The 23,204-nt window shown below is 39.0% G+C and overlaps 1 protein-coding gene across 1 annotated transcript; it reads right to left on the bottom strand.

The window, feature by feature from the left end:
* Positions 1–643: 643 nt before the first annotated feature.
* On the bottom strand, positions 644–21,625 carry LOC111235049 (spermatogenesis-associated serine-rich protein 2-like). The gene is made up of 13 exons (XM_022763351.1): positions 21,551–21,625; positions 18,794–19,078; positions 17,711–17,790; positions 16,622–16,730; positions 16,012–16,061; positions 15,645–15,867; positions 14,470–14,649; positions 14,158–14,293; positions 10,604–10,662; positions 7,882–7,991; positions 7,509–7,611; positions 5,348–5,493; positions 644–5,248 (listed from the first exon to the last, which is right to left on the bottom strand). The coding sequence occupies exons 2-13, from the start codon at positions 18,816–18,818 to the stop codon at positions 4,913–4,915; spliced, it is 1,557 nt and encodes a 518-aa protein (XP_022619072.1). The 5' UTR covers positions 18,819–19,078; positions 21,551–21,625; the 3' UTR covers positions 644–4,912.
* Between the last annotated feature and the right edge of the window lie 1,579 nt (positions 21,626–23,204).

Raw genomic sequence — 23,204 nt, 5'->3', positions numbered from 1 at the left:
TGACCTTTTGGAGGGGACTGACGCCTAGGTTGGGAACCACTGGACGGAAATATGTAGCTGTGTATAAAGTAGATAAAGCAGCTCCACCCTTAAACTGCTACAACAGTAAAATGCTACTGATGCAGGATAACAACAATGCAACAATCAGTCTCTGGAGCCATTTCTCCATTTTTTCCGTATTCTGATATTTTAAGTACATTTACTGTTTACTTGTGTAGCAGTGCAGGACTTTTCCTTGTAAAAGAATATTTTTACATTGTTGAATTGGTACTTTTTAGTAAAACATATGAATACTCCTCCTACCTCTGCTGTTTGATGAGGTCCTCCACCAAGCCTCGCGCTCAAAACTCACATTTGAACCTTTTTTCAAAGTGTAGTGCCGCCCTCTGCTGGCTGCACCTGCTGTTGTGCACAGGTACTTGACATCCAATTCTTTTCCACACAGGTGTTTCAAAGTTTACTGATGTAGCTCATCCTCGTTACTGTGTATGCAGGCCACCTGTGTTAACCTTCAGTCAGTAGATTTTACTTGGAACACTATTTTCAGTGTTTCACCTACCTCCTGGTTTGCTGACATACAGTCTAATGAATGCGTTTCCATCCATTACATATTAATATAACCACAAAAAAATAAACATACACATTCAGTATTGCAAACTGTTTATTTGTAGGAAATGAAAAGTGTGCCATTCAGTGAAGGGGAGAAAGAGGGGGCAGGGGTGTTGGGGACGGTCGATGTCTTTGGTCCATACTCTGGTGGAGGGGATGTCAATGAATCGGTGGGAGACAAGAAAAGGCACTTGAGTTTACAGTTGTCTCAGAAAAGTTGTCTTGAGAAGGACACAAGGTCTACTGGAAGAAATGAATGAACTAGATGTTTTAACCTCCATTATGCCTAGTATGAATATCACATACAAAATGCCCTATGTGAGCACAAAATTATATAGCTACATATATGTATATACAGTAAGGAATCTGAAAGTAAAGTAGGGTGGAAAGAATGAAGGTGAAGTGTTGGATTTATCCCCTTTGGAATTCTTTACAGGCTGAGGACAGAAAACAAAAAGGCAGCAATTTTTTTTTTTTTTTTTTTTTGAAACAGGACGAAATTATTTCTTTGGCGATAACCTAATATTCCTACAGTTTGGAATGTAAAACAACAAAAAGTGGTTAAAGTGAGACAGACAAAATCCCAGATGAGAAAACAACTACTCTTTTGAATTTTGATTATACAGGTCCTGCGTCTCTAATAGTAGAGACGCTGGAATAAAAGCTAAATTGTTTGTTAATCATCTGTCCTGCAGCTTTGATCAGCCTAAACCGCAGCCTGCCATCAATTCAATGGTTGAGGAAAGTTGTAAAAAATTTCCCCCAACAACTTCAGTCAATAAAAATCTTTGTGACATTATAACCACGTCACAGCCTCTGAAAGCACTTACAGGAATAGTTTCACCAATTTAGGAAATACACTTTTTTGCTTTCTTACCTTATTGAGAGTTAGATGAGAAGACTGATACCACATACAACACCCCCGCATGGCCAGATTGACTTCCTATTGACCTCCACTGTACATGGTAGAAGTTGTACTCTAAAGCTCAAATGATTAGTTGATTAAACCATTAGTTGACTGTCAGAAAATTCATTGGCAACAATTTTGATATTTGATTGATATTTTTGAGTAAACATGCTTGTGAAATGTGAATAATTGTTTGTTTCCCTTTTTTCTATGATATGAAATCAGCATCTTTGGGGTTATAATTGCTGGTCAGACAAAACGTGAAATCTGAATATTCACTGTTTTCTGACATTTTATACATTAAACAGTCAATTATTAAAGAAAAAACTGAAATATTGATAATAACAATTGTTAGTTGCAGCCTTACACTAGTGGAATAATCCTGTCTTACCTGAGGTTTTCTGTTAATTATATGATACAGAAAAAAAATTAAAGCAATTTGATGATAAACGACAAATGAGGTCAATATAAACAGCCATTACCCCCGTTATACTGTGAATTGTCGTGTTACACTTACACCTCAGTTTCTCTCCTCTTTCCTGACCCTGTTTGGAAAAAACGATCCTGGATGGCTCCATAGAGAAGCTAAGGGAAGCAGCTGTCCATGGCTCTTCCATGGAGGTGGGGGGCGCTTAACCAGATGTACCCAAGTTATTCTTCATCCCTGAAGACTTTTCTCCCATAAAACTGAAAAAATACAGTTTGAAAACTCTTTCCATAAAGTGTAAATTAAACCTTTGTAATATTTGTCTAAGTGACTTTTCTAGCATGGTGCCGTGTTCGCCTCGTTGTGCTGCAGTAAGCCATAATGGCATCATCACTGCCAGAGAAGTTGTTGAGGTTGTTTCCCCAACAGCCACAAGGAGCAACAATGAGCCGATTTCACACTTGGTCGTCAAGCGACACAAACGTGAAATTTATTCTTTATCAAAAATGTTTTCAGAGTGTTTTTCAGTTTTACAGGAGAAAACACTTCAAGGATGAAGACTAACTGGTTGCTTTGGTAAATGAACATCTGGGCTAAACAGGGCAACCTGTTTCCAGTCATTATGTTAAGCTAAGCTAACTGGCTTCTCATATATATCATCATGTTACAAGAGTGGTGTCAATCTTCTCATGGAACTCTACACAAGAAAGCAGAAAAAGAAGATTTTTTGTTAATATCCTTAAAGTCAAACACATATTTACCAAAAACTGCGAACAAGTTCTCCACAATATTCACTAATATAATTATTGAAATAAAGATTTTTTTTTTTATCCTATCTCATCTTTAAAAAAAAACAAAAAAAAAAACACAAAAAAAAACCTCTTATGATCAGAAATTCCATGAAGAGGGGTGAGAGCAAAATTTTAAATTCATTTCTTTTCCTTAATTTCTTTCTCGAGGGAAGACAACACATGAAGAAAATGCAGCAATAATGTAACAACCGCTTTTACTCAACAGCCTTGCAGCTCTGCCTCGGTACAAAACTACAAGTGAGAGATGAGAAAACACCAGCGGTTCCTGTCCCTAAATAAGCACCCACTGCGAGAAAACGCCTTGAAAACAGGCCTAGTCAAAATATCAGCAATGAGGTATTCACCAGCTTTGTGTTCACGGACTGTGGACACTACGAAGAGACTTAACCCCAACAACAGCCTTGCAGCCTTGTCTCCTTTGCAGCCATAAAAACGACCTGTGAAGTCCAATACCAACCTTCCATCAATCAATTTTACTTTCACAGATGGGATAAAGTGAGTATATAAAAAGGGGAAGAGTAAATCTTGCACCTTATTCTCACAAATATATTTATAATTCACGTCTGCTCTACAAGTACCATCTGTTTTTAGAAAGCCGACATGATGCAGACATCCATGTTTCTAGAAAGGCAAATGTGAAGTCTCTCTGTGACTAAAGGCAAGCACGTCATTAATATGCCATTCATGTGCATATAACAACAAAAACAAACTGAACAAACTGTACTGTGTGGAAGAAAATCCACCTGAAAAAATGTCGAGAACTAACTACAAAACATCATGTGGACAGTTTCCTTTGCTGTGAGTTTGAACATATCATTTAACAGTTTTCTACAAAAGGTAATGAGCCCTCTCATTGTTATAAAATAACTGACAGCAAGCCAAGAACAACAGCACACGTGATGACCACGTTGGCCGGTGGGAGGTGGGCAATAGATCACTGCCTTAGGCAATATTTAAAAGGAATAGTTTCGCATTTTGGGAAACTATTTTCGCTTCTTGCCGAGAGTCAGATGAGGAGATAGCTAGCACAGCCAGCACATCTGGATTGGAGAGGGAGACAATGAGCTTAGTTTAGCATTACGACTGGAAACAAAGGGGAGACAGATAGCCTTGCTCGCTCTGGTGCATAACTCCCCATCAAACCACCACTTGTAGTTTTTTTTATGAAAAGATAGAAAGTGTTAATAAGTGAGCTATAAGAGGAGCTAGCAGGAGGAGGATGTTAAATTAAGACAGGTAACGGAGCTGTTTCCACCCCGCTTCTGGCCTATATACTACTCCTGGCTTTAGCTTCATACTTAGTTTACATACATGAGTGGTATCCAACTTCTCTAACTCTCGGCCAGACAGCAAATGAGCGCGTTTCCAAAATGCTGGGAACTATTCCTTTTGAGAGCAACTTATGAGGTCCTCTCAAACACATCTAAGTCCTAGCGTTAACAAGTTCCCTACTGTTTATAGCAGCCATTTGAAAAGCTCTGGATTACAGTTTGATATGTTTCTTTTTTTTTTTTCTTTTTTTTTTTCTTTTTTTTAACCTTGCAAAGATTAACGATAGTCTGTAGTGTTGATTGCATGTCTACTCTCCTGATGACAAAAATCCCTGTTCATGCTAGAACAACTTTTGCACTTTCACTACGCTTTCCACGGTGAAGGCATTGAAATGGTTCTGGGAGACAAGAAGAAAACAAAACAAGATTTGAGGTGCAAATCAGAGAGCTGACATAAGCCACAGCAAAAATAGAAAGTACTAAGAGTTCAACTTCAATAGTGCACAAATTGTTGCAGATAGTTCTGTCAGTCTCTGGCAGACTGCTCAACTGCAGAAGTTAACAACAGACTGACAATAGCATAGCAATGAGATCTCTCAAAGGGGGGCTAAGGATAGAAGCTGTTACCTATACCGGGATGGGAGGGATGCAAAAAGGAAGAGCGATTAGAGAACAGTGAGAGCTTTTCAAGTTTGAAGGATGAATGGATGTATGATGCAGAGAGGTGGCACTATAGCTCAACTGATGGAAATATGTAAACTTGTATTCTATTCTTCATTGAAAGGAGTTAATAGGGGGGGTGGGGGTGTGCAGGGTATGGGATGGGTACCGGGAGGAGAGTGCAAGGGTTAGTAGATGGGTTTGATTAAGATGAGGGTTTCCAGCGTCAAGGGCAGTGCGTCCGCGGAGGCCTCTGGGGCAGCCCGTTGTGAGAGGGTCGGTCTTGGTTGTGGGAGGGTCGGTCTTGGTTGTGAGAGGGTCGGTCTTGGTTGTGAGAGGGTCGGTCTTGGTTGTGGGAGGGTCGGTCTTGGTTGTGGGAGGACGAGGAGGAATGGGAGGGACCCCTCGAGTTGTTGGAGTGCTGTGAAGTATGACCACCGTCACTCTGGTAGCGATGGTTAGTGCGACCGGCGTTCCTATCATGGTAGGAACCGCCGTTATACCGCTGACCACCCGAGTGAAAACCTTGTCCCTGGAAAGTACGCCTGTTGCCCTGGAAAATCTGCGGGGAGAATTAAAAGTCAGTCAGTATCTAGAAGTTAATTAAATCTCTGGAGGGCATCAGCATCTGTGAAGTGTGAAGCTGATTCATGATCTGAACCTGTTTGGTTGGTGGGGGGCGGGTTTCACTGGGGGTGCTTTGGGTCTGGGTGGGAGGAGGAGTTTCCAGCAGGCTCGGGCTGGCGACAGAAGAGGATGTGGAGCTACAGCGGGACCGATTTGAGTAGCCTGTACGTGGATGGTAAACTGTAAGAGAAACAACAAGGTAAAGCACTTACTATACAACCTGAGACTGGTCTTTTGAAGCAAGATTATTACATTAGCTTCGTAACTGCACTGTGAAAATCAGTGTTTTCTCACCGCACAGTGACGTCACTCTTAAACAAACCAGCATGACTAAAAACATTGGTGGATGAATTTCTTGACATTTATAATCACCTTACTTCCCAGCTGTATATAACAACATCGCTTAGTAACATAAGTAATCAATTAACGTGACCTGGACCCACGTATGGATTACTGAACAGACGGGCAAGACCATCACTAAGAGACACAAAACAGCTAAAAAAGAAACTAAAAATGACCAGAGAGAGAGAGAGAGAGAGAGAGAGAGAAAAAAACACTACAAAGAAACAAACAACCACAAAGTGTGGGAGTCCTATCTAGGAGTGCTGGGGGACCTTTTACTCGTCTTTACTCAGGAGCCCAGAGTCTCGTAATCCTTCCAAGCCTGGACCCAGACAGGAGGCAGAAAATTGGTGGATGGATTAACCATTTAAAAAATAACTTATTATTATCAATTTCCAAGCAACTGTCTCCTGACAGCCAAAAGTTATGAATAATGTTACTGTCTACGGCTTAAACATTCAAGACATTTTTAAATTAAAGACTTTCTAAAATTTTCTCTGGCTTTTTTTTTTTTTTGAAGGAACTAAATTCAGTACTTTTTGAGACCGACATAAGACGTCTAGCATAGGGTACATACTGTATAGCAGGATTTTCATACACATGAACTTCAGGTTTTTAATAATGCTAACATTAGTTGTGTGAGGGGTGGTGGGTTCTGTGCTGCCTGTTGAGACCCATTCACAGTTCATTTCTCAAAACCTGGAAGAGCTAAATTTAGTGTAGTTCTGGTTAGAGTTGCTACTGCTGCACGTGGCACTTCCTCACTCTAATTCATGTGTCATTATCTATGGCTGACAGCATCTATCACAGTGTGGATTGGAGCTCTGGAAATGTAAGGATGAATGCCACATACAAATTCACCTTTCAGTATTAATTTCACTGGTTTCATTTCTCAGTCCTGAGGCTGTCCATATGTAAGCTATCATGACATTGTGGCAATGAGTTTTCTATCCCCCTGCTGCACATGTGTCATTGATTGCAAACAGGAAACCCGTCCATATTAGGGATTTGAAGGGGTTCTAGGTTTTCCTTGGCAATGTGGAGCAGGGTACATATAATCCTGTTTCATGGGACAGATCACTGCTTTAGTTCAGCAAATTTATGAGTTCTGAATGTGTTTGCACTAATTAGTAGCAATACTGATTACCTGGCTTTCTTTAAAACCACATAATGACAGTGTATTATTTTAACATACACAGATGAGCCAAACCATTATCACCACTTACAGATGAAGTGAGTACAATTGATATAAATTTATTATTGACATACATAACGACATATACATAAATGCTTGATAATATCTATTTTACACATACAGCCTGAGGACGATCAGTGGAGCTCCAACATTGCTCCATTTTGGTGGCTATTAGACGTCACTACTTTTCAGTACCAACTTTACTGTGTCCATAGTAATAGTATGGAAAACTATTGACCTCTGAGAGCTTCCAGACAAACAAGCACTGACGCATTTGAGAAGATGATATTATTTTATGATGTCAGATGAAAATGTGGGTCTTACTGAACAATATTACTTTCGGCTTTTTTCCAAAAGTTTTGTCTTTTTCCAAAGACACAGCACACATCTTGATCTTGTTTTGACATAGTGCAATAATTTGCTTATTAGTCACTGTCAGTGTGTACTTCCAGCCTGCTGTCTGCACTGTACCAGCTGCTGTAACTGTGGATGCCTGAGACATGACATTATAAACTGTGGAAAGTGATCAGCTTGGTCTTGTATTTTGTGATGGGTGGCGGGGAGGGTGTTACGTATCGTTTAGGATTACTAAATGGGAAAGGGCAGATTTTCACTTGAACACAGATAAGGAAGGTAATAAAAGGAAGAGATTCAGTACCTGATCCAAACGTCGAGATGCTTGTCTTCAGCGGTTCAAGATCAAATGTAAATCTTACAGCTTTCCCAAGGTCCTCATCGTATTTACGTTCACTCACAAAGTGCTGCAAAAAAGAGATAATCAATTATAATAACAAAATCATTATCCAAGATGCAGCAGGTAAATGTATTTTGATTTGCCATTTTCTTTCAGTTATTATTTCTGCTTGTGGTTCACCTGGAAAAGACAACAACTTACTGCAAATGAGCTTTTTAAGTTGCTTGAACAATTAACAGCCATTTCACATTTAGACTCTGTCACAAAGTACCAAGTCAAACACTGTGAGACAGAGACACATGAGGCCAAACTGGAGCAGCAGTGTTTTTCAAAGTACCTTGATGTCTGCACGCAGTTCAGTCAACTGCTCCTCAGACATGGATGCTGACTGGTCTGTCAGCCGTCTGAGCTCCTCCGCTCTCTTCTGTCGGGCGTCCAAAATCACCACTGGAACACACAAACAACATGTCACCTTTAGCAGATATTCAGCTGGTTTTAATGTACAATTTATGAAACCAACAAAAGTGACCTTCCATCTTTCAGACGAATTTCAGTCCAATCAAAAACTAGTTTACAATGTATTTGAATATCTTTAATATCTGTGTCCTCTAGGTGTCTGCCAGCAGTAAAACTCACTCTCTTAATTACTACTAGTTAGAGCTGCAACTAACAATTATTTTCATTTATTTCATTAATCTGCTAATTATTTACTTGATTAATTAATTGTGACGTTCAGTTAATTGTGATATTAGAGAAAGAAAGCAGCAAATCCTGCTTGATAAATGAAACAATTATCAAAATAGTTTGAAGATCTTGATCTACTAATCAATGAATCGACTAATTGTTTCAGCTCTGACTGTTTTATCCAATGGTTGAAAACCCAAAGATACGTAGTTGAAAACAAATAAATCCTCAGACCTGAGAAGCTGGAAGTAGAGAATATGTGGTATTTACGCTTTATTTAATTTATCATCAAAATAGGTATTGATTATTATAATTCTAAATCTTATTTTTTAATTTTATAATGATATTCCTTGCAGTCCCAATAAGTTTCATTTTTCCTCAGAGAATCCAGCTGTGGCGTTTTGAAATGAGAGGTACAAAGTGCAGCTGACTCGGCATCTGTAGGTAAACAAGGGTCAAAGATAAAGGCATTTTCAAATCAAGATAAAATGTAATTGCTGATGTGAAGGCACTGATGTAAGCGTCATCACACACTCAACATGTCTCTTTGCATATTTAAACCTCATTCAAATGTGTTACTTCAATTAAATCTACATCCAGTATCTATACAGTTAGGCCAAGAACAGTGTTGCATGTGTCCTCAACATGTCTTGTGAATGTGTTGCCTTTTGATCTACCACAGAAAAAAAACTGGAGCATTGAGACATCTACAATGCATGTCTCCCTGTTTGACTCGGAAAGTGTGTGCAAAACAGTGAATCTACACAGAAGTTTTTGCTTTTTGATCCAGAGGGACCGTCACAAAACCATGTACCCTTCATGTAATAGCTGCATGTTTTTCTGATCTTGTGGCTGAGCTGCAAATGTAAGAAATACCATTAGTAGCCACTGTATAAAGAGCTTTTCATTTGTTTTATATTTCTAGCAAAGGTGTTCAGCTGTTTTTACAAAAGATCATTAAATATCAAAATCTAGACTACATCAGACCTGAAATGATTAGTTGATCAACTGAAAATGATTATCTTATTTTGATAATCCTTTAAAAGAAAACTGTGATGGACATTTTTTTTTTTACTATGTTCTGGTATCTTATAGACCAAACAATTCATTGAAAAAATGATCGTCTTGCTAGTTGATTTGACCTGAAACAAATAATCGATTAGTCAATTGTCAGAATATTTACTGGTAACTATTTTCATTATCAGTTAGTAGCTGCCCTTGACTCAATTTCCATCGTTCTGTGTTCAGTTGATATTACATGCATTATTATACACAAGCACAGATGTGTGTGGAAACGCACAAGAAAATGGCTTCAACAGTCTATTCTCCCTAAGTGTTAAGAGGTAGCAGGAGCAAGTAAACAAGCAAATTACACTGTGCTTTGTGAATCACTTTTAATTTGCTTGTTTCGTTTGGCCTGTAAATATTTGTCCTGTTAATGTAATTGGCTTGTTTACAGAGAACCCCGGTCTCTGTGCAGGATCTGCAGGAAGTTTGAGAAGTTTGAGATACTGACCAAGGAAAAGCATTTTGTGTGTCACCGTCAGTTAATAGAAAATATTTTGAAGATCACCATTGAAGTGATTATTTTAAGATATTGATGATGGGCAGATTAATCAATAATGACAATAATCAATAGTTTCAGCCCTACACAGTACTGGTATTTGGCACCCACAGTACCACAGTAAGATTGAACAGGGATCATTATATCCTGGACTGTACTAAGCAATTCAGAGAGCATCTTTTTTTGTTTAGTTATACAAATGTCATAAATTGAAAACATGCGAGTTGAGGGCTGTTTATCAGTAACATCTTTCCCTCCAGGAGAGCGAGAGGGTTGAAGGAAACCTGTCAGCACAAATGTAATGCAGGAAGGAGATTAGTGAAAGGTAAATTTTGAGGAAATCTGGCTTTTGTGATGTCCAAGAAGTACTAGAGTTTCTCCACTTCCCTCTCAATTCCCCACACACCTTGCACAAAGACAACATTGAGTCTCCCTTGACACCTGACACTATTCACTTTTTCCAGGCCTGGAACACACAACACTCTACACTGAGAGCACAGAATAATGGAGAATGGCCTACTTGTACAAATATGCAGTCTTGCTCCGTCATGTTACATACACACTCACACAGTGGTATGCCCCAGGTATATCAGGACCCTAAGGGCACCACTGCAAGTCTGAAGAAACTGGGACTTGCTGTGCTACAACAATCCCTTTTTTCTTCTTCTCTGGAAGTGATTTAGGCCAGATTCTTCAGGCCCTTGAGTCAGCTGATCATATTATATGAAGAATACTAGTAGCTCCTGGGTGGTACAGTATGCGACAGGAAGGGTTTGGGTTCAGTCTACATACTGGAAATTACAGTACTTACTGGCCTCCGCTTTCACTTTATCCATCTCTGCCAGTAGAGTCACTTCTCTGTCCATTAAACTAGAAAAAAGAAAAGAAAATAAGGTTCATTTTTCTGTAGTCACTCCAAGATAAGAAGAAATATTGTGTACGCTGACTTTGCACTGAGATTGCAGAGCTATTCCAATAACATTAAACAAAGAGGTGGTTGCATCATCACTTTGGGATCAGAAATGCAGCAGCATCAGTGAATGACGATGCAGAACAAGTGCAATACAGTTAGGACAATATTTAAGCAATAACACATGAGAAGAAGTGGCAGGTGTAATGCTGCTCCCCCTTTTACCATCATCACACGATGCTGTATTATTATTGCATTATTGAAGTGCATTCACCTACAGTTTAAATTCTGGTATACATGATGAACTGCTGAGATGACTAAGACACAAAATGCTGAGGGGAAAAAGTACATTTAAATTATGCAAAGAAAAACGGTTCCATTACTTCGTGCTAGTTTCAGATCCAAGTCCAGTTAAAGATATCCTGTGGAGTTTTTGACAACTGGTAGCGCTATGGAGCGATGGGGGTCCACGACTTTTGTTTGTATTGTGCACACCCCCAAGGACTCATGCAGGCGAAGACACACACACACACACACACACACACACACACACGCGCGCACACACACAGGTGGTGGCAGTGGAGACAAAAATGGCTTGTAAACAAATATGGATGTAAATGAAGCAGGATTTCTTTCATGAGGAACAAGTTTCACTCACCACTGTTGTCAGGTCTCAAGGATACACACAATGCACCTTGGTGAGGAACAGTGAATTAAAACATACGTATCTTTGTTTACAAGAAAACTCCACTTGGTATGTTTTAGGCCTCAGTATGCTTCAAACAAAGTACCTATTATATCGTCTGATAGGGTCTTGAACCACAGAATTTTTCTTTTTTCTTCTTTTTAACTGTTTAAGAATTTTAAAAATAGGCAATCTGGCAATCATGGCCACTTTACACAGCAATCAACAAGGAGTGCACCGGTGAGAAAGTATGCAGGTTTTGGATGTCTCCCTCAGGCTCCTTTTTTTTCTTCTCTTTAAACAAATGTAACCATGAATGCCTTTGAGGAGAGACTTGCCAAAAATGGGCGCTGTTCCCCATTCCTCCCGTATTTCTTTGTGATTTGTGAAGACAACACAACATGCAAAGACACAGAACTCTACAAGGTATCAGGAAGGTGGTGTGATGCAGTCGGGGGGAGGGGGGGGGGGGACATGACAGCAGGCTTTTGCGCCCAGCCTTCGAGTGTGATATTTGGAACAGATATAAAACATGGAAATCTAAACAACTGGATAACGATACAGCCCTGCTCTGATCCTGCGTGCTTCGGATAAACCCTTCTGCCTTTAGGTCCAATTATGCTGGATAGCTTGTTTATCTTGTCTGGTGGCTGTTTGTAGGTTACAGGTATGTTGTGTTGCATGAGGTTCTCTTTCATCTATCTTTCTAAAAAGCTCAAGTATGAATTACTGAGGATTTTCGTCCATTTTCTGTGCTGGCTGCTAACATGTCAACAGCAATGTTAGTCTTAGCCACAAAAGTGCCTTAAGAGCCTCATGGGAACTGAAGGTGTTGAGCACTAACAGAACAATCTCTGTTTTATATTTGTTAAACTGACAAAGTGCTCAACTTTTACAAGTGCAGCAGCTGAGAGAGAGAGAGAGAGGAGCTAAATGGATATCCCATTCAGCTCAAAATATCGACAGGAAGCCAGGGCATCATGTTTCAGCTTTTCAGAGAGGACGACGAGGGAGCTCTCTATGAGAAATACAGCAGATACTAATAACACTTAACAACTTACTTAGTTGATTGAAGAATATATAGTTAAGGAATACATAAAAGAGTGACAAGAGTCTTGTTTATAAAATTGCTGATTCAAAGATAAACCAGGACACATTGGCACACCTCCTCAGTGATGAGGCCGGCAACAGAGGTCGTCACAGAGCCAGATTTACTGTGTAAAAGGGGGACCCAGCATGACGGGCCAGGACATTGACGCTGTTGTAAACACCGGCATGCTATCTAAAAATCACACAGTGTGGCAACTTTATGCTTTATACGGCAATATAGCAGGATCTGTCATAAGACGCTTCTATAAAAGCGACCTGAGGTTTAAAATATAGAACGGTCTGTTTCCTGTTATGCGAAGCTCTGCCCCAGAGTCACCAACAAGGACAAAGGTAAGAAACAGCCCTTTGACTCACTGATGGTAAAGCAAAACTTACATAAACACACAAAACACCTACATCACTTCAGTAAAATGCAACATGAACTAAAAGAAAAAATATCATGGAGCACAAATTTCCCCTTTCAACCAAATAGTTCCAGGAACTATGGACCTAGATGAACAAATCTAGGAACTAAAAATCTTTTGCGTACTCCTGTTTGTTTTAATCCGCGTAACTGAAGAACCACGAAATCGGGAAAATTAAAAAGACTACAGATTGAAAACTGACATCATCATTTAAAACTAGTTTTCACACACAAGGATAGAAGATAATCCACATGGTGCTCTTTGTATTTACTGTTCTGTGACTCTCATGAATATCTGATACAGAGCTGCAACAATTCATCAAAAACTTAAATAATCGGCAGGTAATTGATGGTGAAAATACTCGTTTGTTGCAGCCCTAGTCTGGTTATTTATTTCTGCTTTAAGGTGGAATCATGGTCCTGTCTGTTCTTCTTTTCAGAGTTTAATCGTTCATTTCAACATAATGCTGCCACAAGCGATCTTCTAGCAGGAGCCAAGGAAAAGCACTTTCAGTTATCGCCCATCTTATCATTGTCTCATTCATTTATGTTGACGAATCAAAATTCTTTCATGTTTGTTTCCTGTATGAAGTGGTTTGAATACAATGTCACAGGGGTGAATTGATTTCCCATTCTTGATTCCAGCTTTACTTTGCAGTTTGGTAAACATGACACTACTTCCAAGTGAACACACATTTTATGTCTTTTTTTCTTGCTGCTTCCTCTCTCCATTCACTCGCTGGCTCTCGACATTCTCCTCTTCTCTCTCTCTCTCTCTCACTTGTTTTAAACTAAGTGAGACACCAACGACAAAGCTGCCTGTGTTTTTAACTTTATTTAACAACAAGAAATGTCCGACCCTCATCCAAATATCAGTACTTCCTTGTTTCGTAACTGAAGTTATACACAAGTTGAAGCAGCTGTGGTGTCTGTGAATGACTAATTGGTGATGACCAGCCTCAACCCCCCCCCCCCTCTTTTAAGTTCCTGAACCATCAGAAAGTAGCACCCGCAGAGCAGGGACTTCTTCTACATCTTGAACTTTCATAAAGGAAATAAATTTGTTTTAGTTGAAAGGCAGTTTACTTCATGAGCTCCTCAGGGAGATTCTTGGTCCCATGGGAGAGTTTCTGTGGTAGAAATAACTAAAAAAGTGTTTTGTTGCACCTCATGTTTCAACATGCTCCAAATATTTTATCACCTCAAGATTCAGCTGCGGCCATGACCAGAGGCAGATATGAAAAGAAATTTACATACCAGCTCTGGAGCTCAGCAAACGTCTGCTTCATCCTCTTGATTGAGGAGTCCATCTCCTCCTTGACCACCATCCTGTAGCGAGTCAGTGAGGCAGTGCATCTCTGCAGGTCCTTCACAGAGCGGTCAATGTTGGAAGCTGAGGGGCAGACATTTAAGACATGTTGAAGAAAAAAAATGCTGCAACACATTTTGTCCCTGGTTAGGTTTTACCTGTGCCTTTGCAACATCTTGCATTATCGATTATTGCATTCTTACTGCGAACTATATTTCAGGGGAAGGTCATCTGTGAGACAAGAGTTATAAGTGTCTAACCTATCTTCTTGACTGCTGGTGATCCTTGCTCATCAGTGGTGGATGCTAATGAGGAAGTGGGGGGATGTGAATTTGAGCCTGGCCTGCGTCGGGTCTTGTTGCCTCTGGGACCCTGGCCATTCCTGCCTGCTTGCTGAGATGCGGGACTTGGAGCGCTGCCTTGACTTTCTGCTTCAGCACCTGTGGGGAGACAGATTACTATACAATAAATAAAATAAGTAGTTTCAAAACTAACTTTCTCCAAAACTGTTTACAACAGGGTTGAGCCACAACAGTTGACAAGATTCACATCACATTTGTGACAGTGTGAAAAGTTGTCTTAAAAAAGGTAGATGACAAAGTGTGAGAAAATGGTGGGGCTTTATATGGAATAAATACAACTGACATTTGGATTGCAGAACAATATACCCAGTGACACAAAGTACACAGAGAGGGTACTGAGGCATTTTGATACATTTTGATATTTTTATCCAAATTTTTATTTATTTTTTTATTTTTTTTAAAGACATTCAAAGTCAGATTCACCAACTCTATTAAGTGCTCTAACTTTTCTAAGTCTGTAACTTATTTTTATTGTTTGCACTCATGAGAACATAAATGTGGCTGTGTCAGTAGCTGAATGAAGGGACCTAATCCATCAATGTCATATCTTTAGAGCAACTCCATACTGTGACAACGAAAAAGAAAACGGCTTGACATGACATTAGATGTTCAAAAAACATTTTCAAAAAGCAAAGCGGTCCATGATCGGAGGCAACTCAAGGAAATGTGACAGATATTAGATGAGAGAATACTATTACAGTAGGTGCTAGACAGTTGGTGAATGCAACAAGCTCTCCTAATCACTCAAACCTGAAACTTAAGTACTTTCAAGCACTATAATCTGGTCGTACCAGTGGTTCTTGCATGAGGCCCGTTGCTACTGAATTTAAGTTGAATTTCACTAGATCTTTGAGAAGACAGGGATCAGCATTGTGCCCTGTAATTACAGCCCAATATCTGTACAAGTCCAGGAGCCTTTTTTTTTTTTTTTAAATATATCGATAATCTTCATTTTAGCATGGTAGCATAGAAAAAACAAACAAACAAACAAACTAGTCCTTCCTAAAATCCCTCTGCTCTTGCCTCTTTTGCTTTTATTACTCATCACATTTTGGCTGAAGAGCTGTTATTACCGGTGGTTTCGGATGTAGCGGGTTCAGAGTCCAGCTCGGCTGCATCCAGGGAGGCAGAGTCCAACTGTTCACTCAGAGAATCAAGTGACTCTCCATCCATTACTGATCCGTTGGCATGAAAGCCGTTCATCTCATCCTTGCCCTCCTCCGGTGATGTGGCCTCAGGTGGAGCAGGCTCTGCTGAGGGCTCTGGCTGAGGCTTGGGCTTCTTTTTCTTCTTGGGCTGCACATGGAAATATCAGTGTCAGACTGAATGAGGGATACTTTAGACATCAAGAAGTACAGCAATTAGCTTCAAGTATTTTATAATTAAGAGTGACAAAAATGCCAAGTCAACAAAGACACATTCAAGCTTTCTGGTTCCCACCTTCTTTTTTCCGGTGACGTTCCACTCCTTCAGGATCTCAACTGCACTGCCTACGGCATAAAGCAAACATTGACGACAAAGGTACACGTTGACATTTGACAGACTTGTAATACCCATCTCAATATCGGAATGCCCTAAGGTGCTGTTTAGACTGCTAAATGAGGAACAAAGCGGTCTGACGTACGTTTTTGTTCTATAATTAAACCTGCCAAACTGAAGGCATGCGTGACACTCAACTTCTGAATGCAAGGCATGGAATGCATTAGAAAATATTTGTTCCCAAGGTGAAGCAGCAGCCTTGTGGGCAGCAAACAGAGACAACAGGCCCGACTAAACTAACTAACTACAAGTGGGAAGTGTATTGGAAATATATGTGGAATTCTAGTGGCACCATCAGCATATTTGTGGAAGTAGGCATTTGATAATACTAGCATACATAATATAAAGTGGGTTATCTTAAATCTTTTTCTTTATGTGGTGTAATTATGACTGTTCTTAAGGCATAATTGTTGTAAAATATGCAATGCCACCAGTTTTATGGTGAGGTATAAGGGAGCTCTGAGGGCCAATTATTTACCAGTGTTGAGGTCAAACACTGACGTCATCATACCTTCTAAGAAAGCTTGAACAGCCTTGTCAACACTGTTTTCAAAGTGCTGCAACACCAGCACAATCTCATTGTTGCTTTTGTTGGGGACAACTGCCCTGACAGCACTGATCTGTAAAAAGAAAAAAAAAAACAAATAAAGCACCAATTGTTAGAGGAACAGGTTTTTATGTAATCCTAAAATCTGAAATAACTCTCAAGGTGATTCAATATTTACTCTAAATTCACACTGAAGATGTTGTGACATTTAAATTATAATTGGCTTAAAAACACAGCACTGGACTCTTGGTCTTACTTATATACTACAAAAGCAAAAATACAAATATTTTAAGAGCCTCTTATTGTTTTGCAAACAAGTAAAAACACATGCAAGCAGCTGAACAGCAGAGTTGTCATGTGTTATTATTTCTTGAACAGCTATCTATAAAATCATATCATTATTTTTGATTATTAAAAAATGTGTTAGCAGTTTTGGCACTACTTACTTTCAATGTAGGGCATGACAAACTCACAAAAACATTAGAAACCAACATCCAAACAACCTGCCATGAAAACATTATGACACCACAGTAAAACTCTGCAGTGTCCCATTTTCTTTACATCGTTCCATTGTAGATTAACAGCTTTAAAGAGGATGAGGCTCCCTATTATCAGACTACAAAAGGACATATGTCAACCAATGGAAATTCAAGTTATCTAAGGTGTGTAGCTATTGAACAAGTCAATAACATTTACAGACACTGATGAATTAACTCCCATTAAGACAGGAATAATCCACAGTTCAACACCAACTCTAAACCTTGCATTCTTCCTTCAGCAATACTATAACTGTTACTCATGCTCTGACAGCTTGCCCTCTCGTGTTTACTGTTGCCAAAAACCAGCTCACTGGGAAACTGTTGAGCGGAGCCCACAACTAATGCTGCTGAATGTCAAAGAGTCCACCAACACAGAGTGGAAATGTCTAACTTTTGGAGAATCCCATAATATTTCCTCAAATGTAGAGTTCTTTGTTTGAAATGTAAGCCTTCCCAAAAAAACAACCTGCCGGCTCTTTGTGCCAGTCATGTGCAGTGAGTGTATGCTTCTTACCTTCTCCTTCATCCTCTCAGCTGTTCCTCCTTGGGACATGACCATTTTCGAGCGAGTGTCAAACACCACCCCAGACGTATCTGGAAAGATACAATGAACACTAACCTCCATTTTCTGTTCAGGCCTTGACTCGTATTTGCAAACCACTGTAGAAAATCATTTGCAAAACAAAACAACTTTCAAACATCTTCAGAGATTTCCTGAAAAGAGTTGTCGGCTACGTTTGTGCCTCCCAATCATGTTATACTGGCAGGTGTGTTCTTGTAAGCCATTTGTCGTCATCATTCAAAGTACAGAGACACATGAACAACCATGTTTATCTATCTGAACAAAACCGATTAACTCCTTAATAGTTTGCAAACAGATTTCATTTGTTCCCTGGAGGCATAAAGTGTCTAAAACAACACACAATGAGAAAATGAAGGAGCCGGCTTCACTGCACACTGCAGTGTGGAGGTGGAAGGACGTGTTATTTAGGCATTTAAGCACAGCGACTTCAGTTAAAAGCACAAGCAGCGCACACTTGTGAAAATACAAAGAAACAAAAACTCATCACATCTGTGCCTGTACAGTCTTGAATCTGCGTCTGATTTAAATGACTAATAACCACCAAAGGCCTCCAAAAAGGCATTCTTCCAAACAGGAACAACCTCAGGGTTCCTTCTATCAGAGGTGGAATAAAAACCGGGCCATTCAAGAAACAGCTGAGTATGAAGAGTCAGGGCAAAGTCCAAAGTTAATCTATGGCCATTTATGGACGAGTCAGAAAAAAAAAAAAAACTGTTGGACCCATGTAAAAGTTGATTTCCTCTTTGTAAAAAGTGTTTCTGTACTTTACACCACAGTCATAGTTTTAGGGACGACTCCTTTAGATTGCATTTCAGAACAATTATGCACAACTTTACTTGCTATATTAATTAAGTAAGTTAAACCTTCTGTAGCCATTAAAACACCAATGATGACTTCTGAGTATGCCTTTGTACAATTAAAGCATACAAAACATTTAATAAAAATTTTATTTATCTCAATTTTTTTTTTTTTTTTTTTTTTTTTAAATAAAAGGTTTATAAAACAAATACATACCCTTTTGGCTGTTTTTCTTTGCCATATTGTCACACAGATGTATCCGGGAAAAGCGTGGGTTTATACTCCCACAAGACTGTAAAATAACCCTTCAAATATGTTTAAGCTGGTGTTCAAATAAGGACTTCAAGTGCGATAACTTTCAGTTTGAATTTCTCTTCCTAGAGATGCCAACAAAGCTCACTACTGGCGAGGGGGCTGGAAGAACAACGTTCAGATCAGTCCTCCACCTTTTAGGCAAAAATTCAGGTTTTCCTCTTGTTTCTTCACCAAGTTGATTTAAATCTGTGGAGAAAAAAAATTGAGAAAAACATCTCAGCCATGTTGTAGGAACTAGTGATCAAATATGGCTTCATGGCAGCTTATCAAATGTAGAAACATAATTTACATTTGAAAGTAACTGTAGCCATGTTGTATGAAGCAAAAATGCACAGATACCAAACTTCCACTTTTGTAAGATCTGAGAATGTGAATGCAAATCAAATGAAATCCATTTCCCCTGGCTATAAAATATGAATGAAAAACAGATTTCAATAAATTATTGTCTGTCTGGCAGAGCATTCTCGAAAAAATCTGCAGTTAATATTGTCCTTGGCAGAAGCACTGAATTTAGTTGGGGAAAAAGTTACTAGGGCTGCACAGAAACACATCTTTGAAGGGTTTTCCTTTTTCTCAGCTCTCTGCAGGAGTAGTAGGTGATAATGTTATGAAGGCAACACAGAATATTTGTCATGCATTAACAGCCTGTGCCCTTTGAATAGTCTGATGATCAGGCATGATCAAAAACTTCCTCAAATATTGTGAATTTTTCTGCAGCCAAACTGATGGCACAGATTCTCGCATAATTAGGTCAGTATTATATCTGAAATGAAGATTTCTAAAAACTGCTTTACCTTGCCATGTGGTTTTAATTTTTATACAATCCACTACTGTTCCTGTAAGTGAAACATTAAAGTGGCTCCTGGGGAAGCTGACTGGCCTGACAGTCACATTTATAATACAGAAAGGAGCCATTTGTTTTTGGCAAATGTTTCACTACAAAATGGATCAAAAAATTTGGTTAAACCTTATCAACATTCCTTACTCGGCTTCTGCTCTCAAATAAAACCGACACTTTATATTTATTTAACAATCAGAGAAATATTTTTTTTTCCTACATTACACAATGAAAAAGGAATTTTGATTTGTAGTGGGAAAAGTAACATCTGCAAGTCTCTAAAACAAAAGGATGCCATCACTAAGCTGAACAATCAATACTGCACCGCTACGTCAGACTTGCTTGCTGACTGCTGCCATATCCGAGTCTGCTTTAATTATGTCCCCTCTAACCTTAAAAATGCTTGAACCAGACGTCCAGTGATCTGGACCCATTTTTATGGGCCAGCTGTTTCCCTCTTTTAGGTTTCCCTTTCTGATCCTCGTTCTCTAGAAAGGGAAACCTAAAAGCTGTACAAACCCACACCCCTCTGATTAGCACTTGGCATGCCACAGTCCTGGTTCCACCACACCTTTACAGACGTCAAACTCACATAGGAACAATCAACAAGTGACACTGCAACAGCCAGTCATGCAAACACTAGGATGCATTATGTTTATCAAGAGGGATGGTGCTTGAATCTTCAAGAGAGCCAGGTGCACTTGTATTGAATGATGCAACTGAGGAGAAGTGCTAATTCAGCACTCAAATAAACTTGCTCCAAGTGAAGAGGTTGACCAGCTCTAACCAGGAGAATATGAGTGACACATCGAAGTGGAAAACTAGAGGAGCTTCTGTCACACTAAGTAGCCACATACAGTCAGACTCAAACAAGGTTTTCATTGACGTCCACTTCAACTGGAAATATTTTTCATCACCACTGCCAAATAACTTAATCTCCTGACAGAGAAACCAGTTGTTTCTGTGTTTATAGGCAGTTAAACACGGTGCATTTCTTATTTCACGTTAAAATGCTAAATATCCTTCATTAAAACAGGTAATGTTAAGTGGTAGAAAGATAATCAGATGGAGATCACTGTCATCACTTGCCGCAGCGTAGCTAGCATCTTAGATAATATATTTATTCAACGCCCGTGTAACTTGGCTTGCTGCAGAAGTCAGATCAGCCTTCGGGTTTTACTGCAAGACAGCTGTAAATCATATCCAAACAGACAGGGTTTCCTCAAATCTCTGAAAAATTATAACCTTAGCTTTTTGCGTCCTGCCCATTAAATAGCCAACTTCGTGATAATGTTAGCTAACAAACCCTGTCTGCTGAGCTGTGTGATTTAGATTTCTTAACACACGAAAATGTTTTTAAATGATAGCTTTTCTAACCCTAACATATTCTTACTGAATTTCACTTGCACAATAAAGACTCTACTTCAGTTCAGAGCAGCTCATTTCACATATTTGGCTCAAGTCCGGAGGTTACGTTAACGTTAGCTAGCTAACATTACCTAACGTTGTATGATTAGCTTTGCACAGCTCTGCGCTACTGACCGCAATAATTTGCTGATAACGTTACAACACCAAAACCACCATGACACAGACTTAATGCAGCATAAGGTAGAGACGCCTTATTTATTGACAGACCTTTGAATTGAGCCTTAGCTAGCACGCAGTTAGCACACTGCTTGGCTTTTATTATTCTATGCTCTGCTTTAAGGCTAACCATCACTTAGCTCCTCAATTAAACAAATAAAATACTATTAAAGCATTAGTGTTCATATCAGTGATTAGTTCACTGTGTTAGTAGTTAAACGGAATTAAATACGTACTTGATGCTGGCAAGAAAACTGATCAGTAGATTCTGGAAACGGGTTACCGCAGCTCCTACCGCCAGCCGTCTTTAATGCCAAGTAGTCTGCTGTGGGCAATATTTTCCTCGACCAGACTCCCTCCGGGTTGCCAGGTTGTACTCAAACATCCCCCCTTTTAATACGTTTCAACTGTGGATCAGTTTTCATTGTTTTGGCAAAAAGTGCATTTAATAGTTGCTGAATCACTGTTAAACTGGCCTTTGAAATAACCCTTAAGGGTACTTGTAACCTTTGACTCCAGTCCAGAAGATTGTAGTATCTCAGTGTCTGAGGTATGATTATTGTAAAATGTTCTTACTTAATTTGTAATTCTGAGAAGAGGATGAGTGTGAGTATGTTTCTCCCCATTGCAGTTCAGTATAAAACGCCGTTGTGCGATGGGTTAGTAATGCAGATTGTATGATGTTTCTCACGTGTGGTATCTGTGTCCTGGACCCAGAATAAATGCATTTATTATTTATTTATCACATACAAATGAAAAAAATTAATTCACGTAACATGTAATTAATGTAAATTAGACTGCAATTTGCTGCACTCTCATACATAAGGAATTAAAAAATAAAAATGGAGGAACTCCTGGGCGCACCTATTTTCATTCCTTGATGAAAGAGTGGTGCCTACTGAAGAAATTGGGCTGGCATTGGAATAGCATTTTTTTCCTTCATCCACATGTTTCCTTAGTTACACTTCACACATACAAATATTTATGGAACATAATATAATTTCACACAGACACAAACAAACACAAATATGGTCCTGCCATGAACATGCACACTTCCACTTACGTCTTCCATTGTTTCTGGTCTGTACCCTCTGTTGTATTTATGTGTAGTGTCATCTCCTTTTAGTGTGATTTACTTTTCAAATTAGTATCTTACTAAATAAAAGCTAAATAAAGAAGAATTGTGTACAGTTCTGCCTCAATGACATAAGAAAATGTTACTCTCCATGCATAGGTATACTTGATGATTATCTTTACCAGAGTTTTTTTTTAAACAAATTTTTTGCATGATTTTCCCTCCTTTTAAATATTATCTTCACTTATGCTGTCACAATGTATGCTACACAAAATAAATAAGCGGCTGCAGAAAAGCCTACAGTGAAAAAAAAAGCAAAAAGACAATCATTAATACAATGTAGACTAATCGTTTGATGATCTTGCAAGAGAAAACATTAGATCAGATCTAAATCCATTAGTCTCTCGGAGTCCAAGGTGACATCTTCAAATGTCTGGTTTTGTTTGAGCAACAGTCCAAAATCCAAACATAAGATCTTCCTATTTGTGACACTGAAAACAGCAAATTTGGGGATTTACTTACTGAAAAATGACTTAAATAGGTAAGTGATTATAAAAATAGTTGTTAGTAGATCATTTTTTGTCAATTAACTAATCAATTAATCATAAAAGCTCTATTTTTGACATGGCCAGTGCAATAGTCCAATATAATTGCCCAAAAGGTACGTGTGTGTTTAGAGAATTTTCTTTTTCTCTGAGACATTCTTTGGACGACGCACAGCTTTTTTAGTTGTGTTTATTAATGTGGCCTTGTTTGTCAGCTCAGCAACTGTGTTCCCAAAGTCTCTGACTTGAGAAGTGGGACAGAGAATCTAG

Source organism: Seriola dumerili, unplaced genomic scaffold (assembly GCF_002260705.1).
Source record: "Seriola dumerili isolate Sdu_G_001 unplaced genomic scaffold, Sdu_1.0 BDQW01000468.1, whole genome shotgun sequence".
Lineage (NCBI taxonomy): Eukaryota > Metazoa > Chordata > Actinopteri > Carangiformes > Carangidae > Seriola > Seriola dumerili.
The sequence above is the reverse complement of the archived record's forward strand: the minus strand, read 5'-3'. Positions and strand labels throughout refer to the sequence as shown.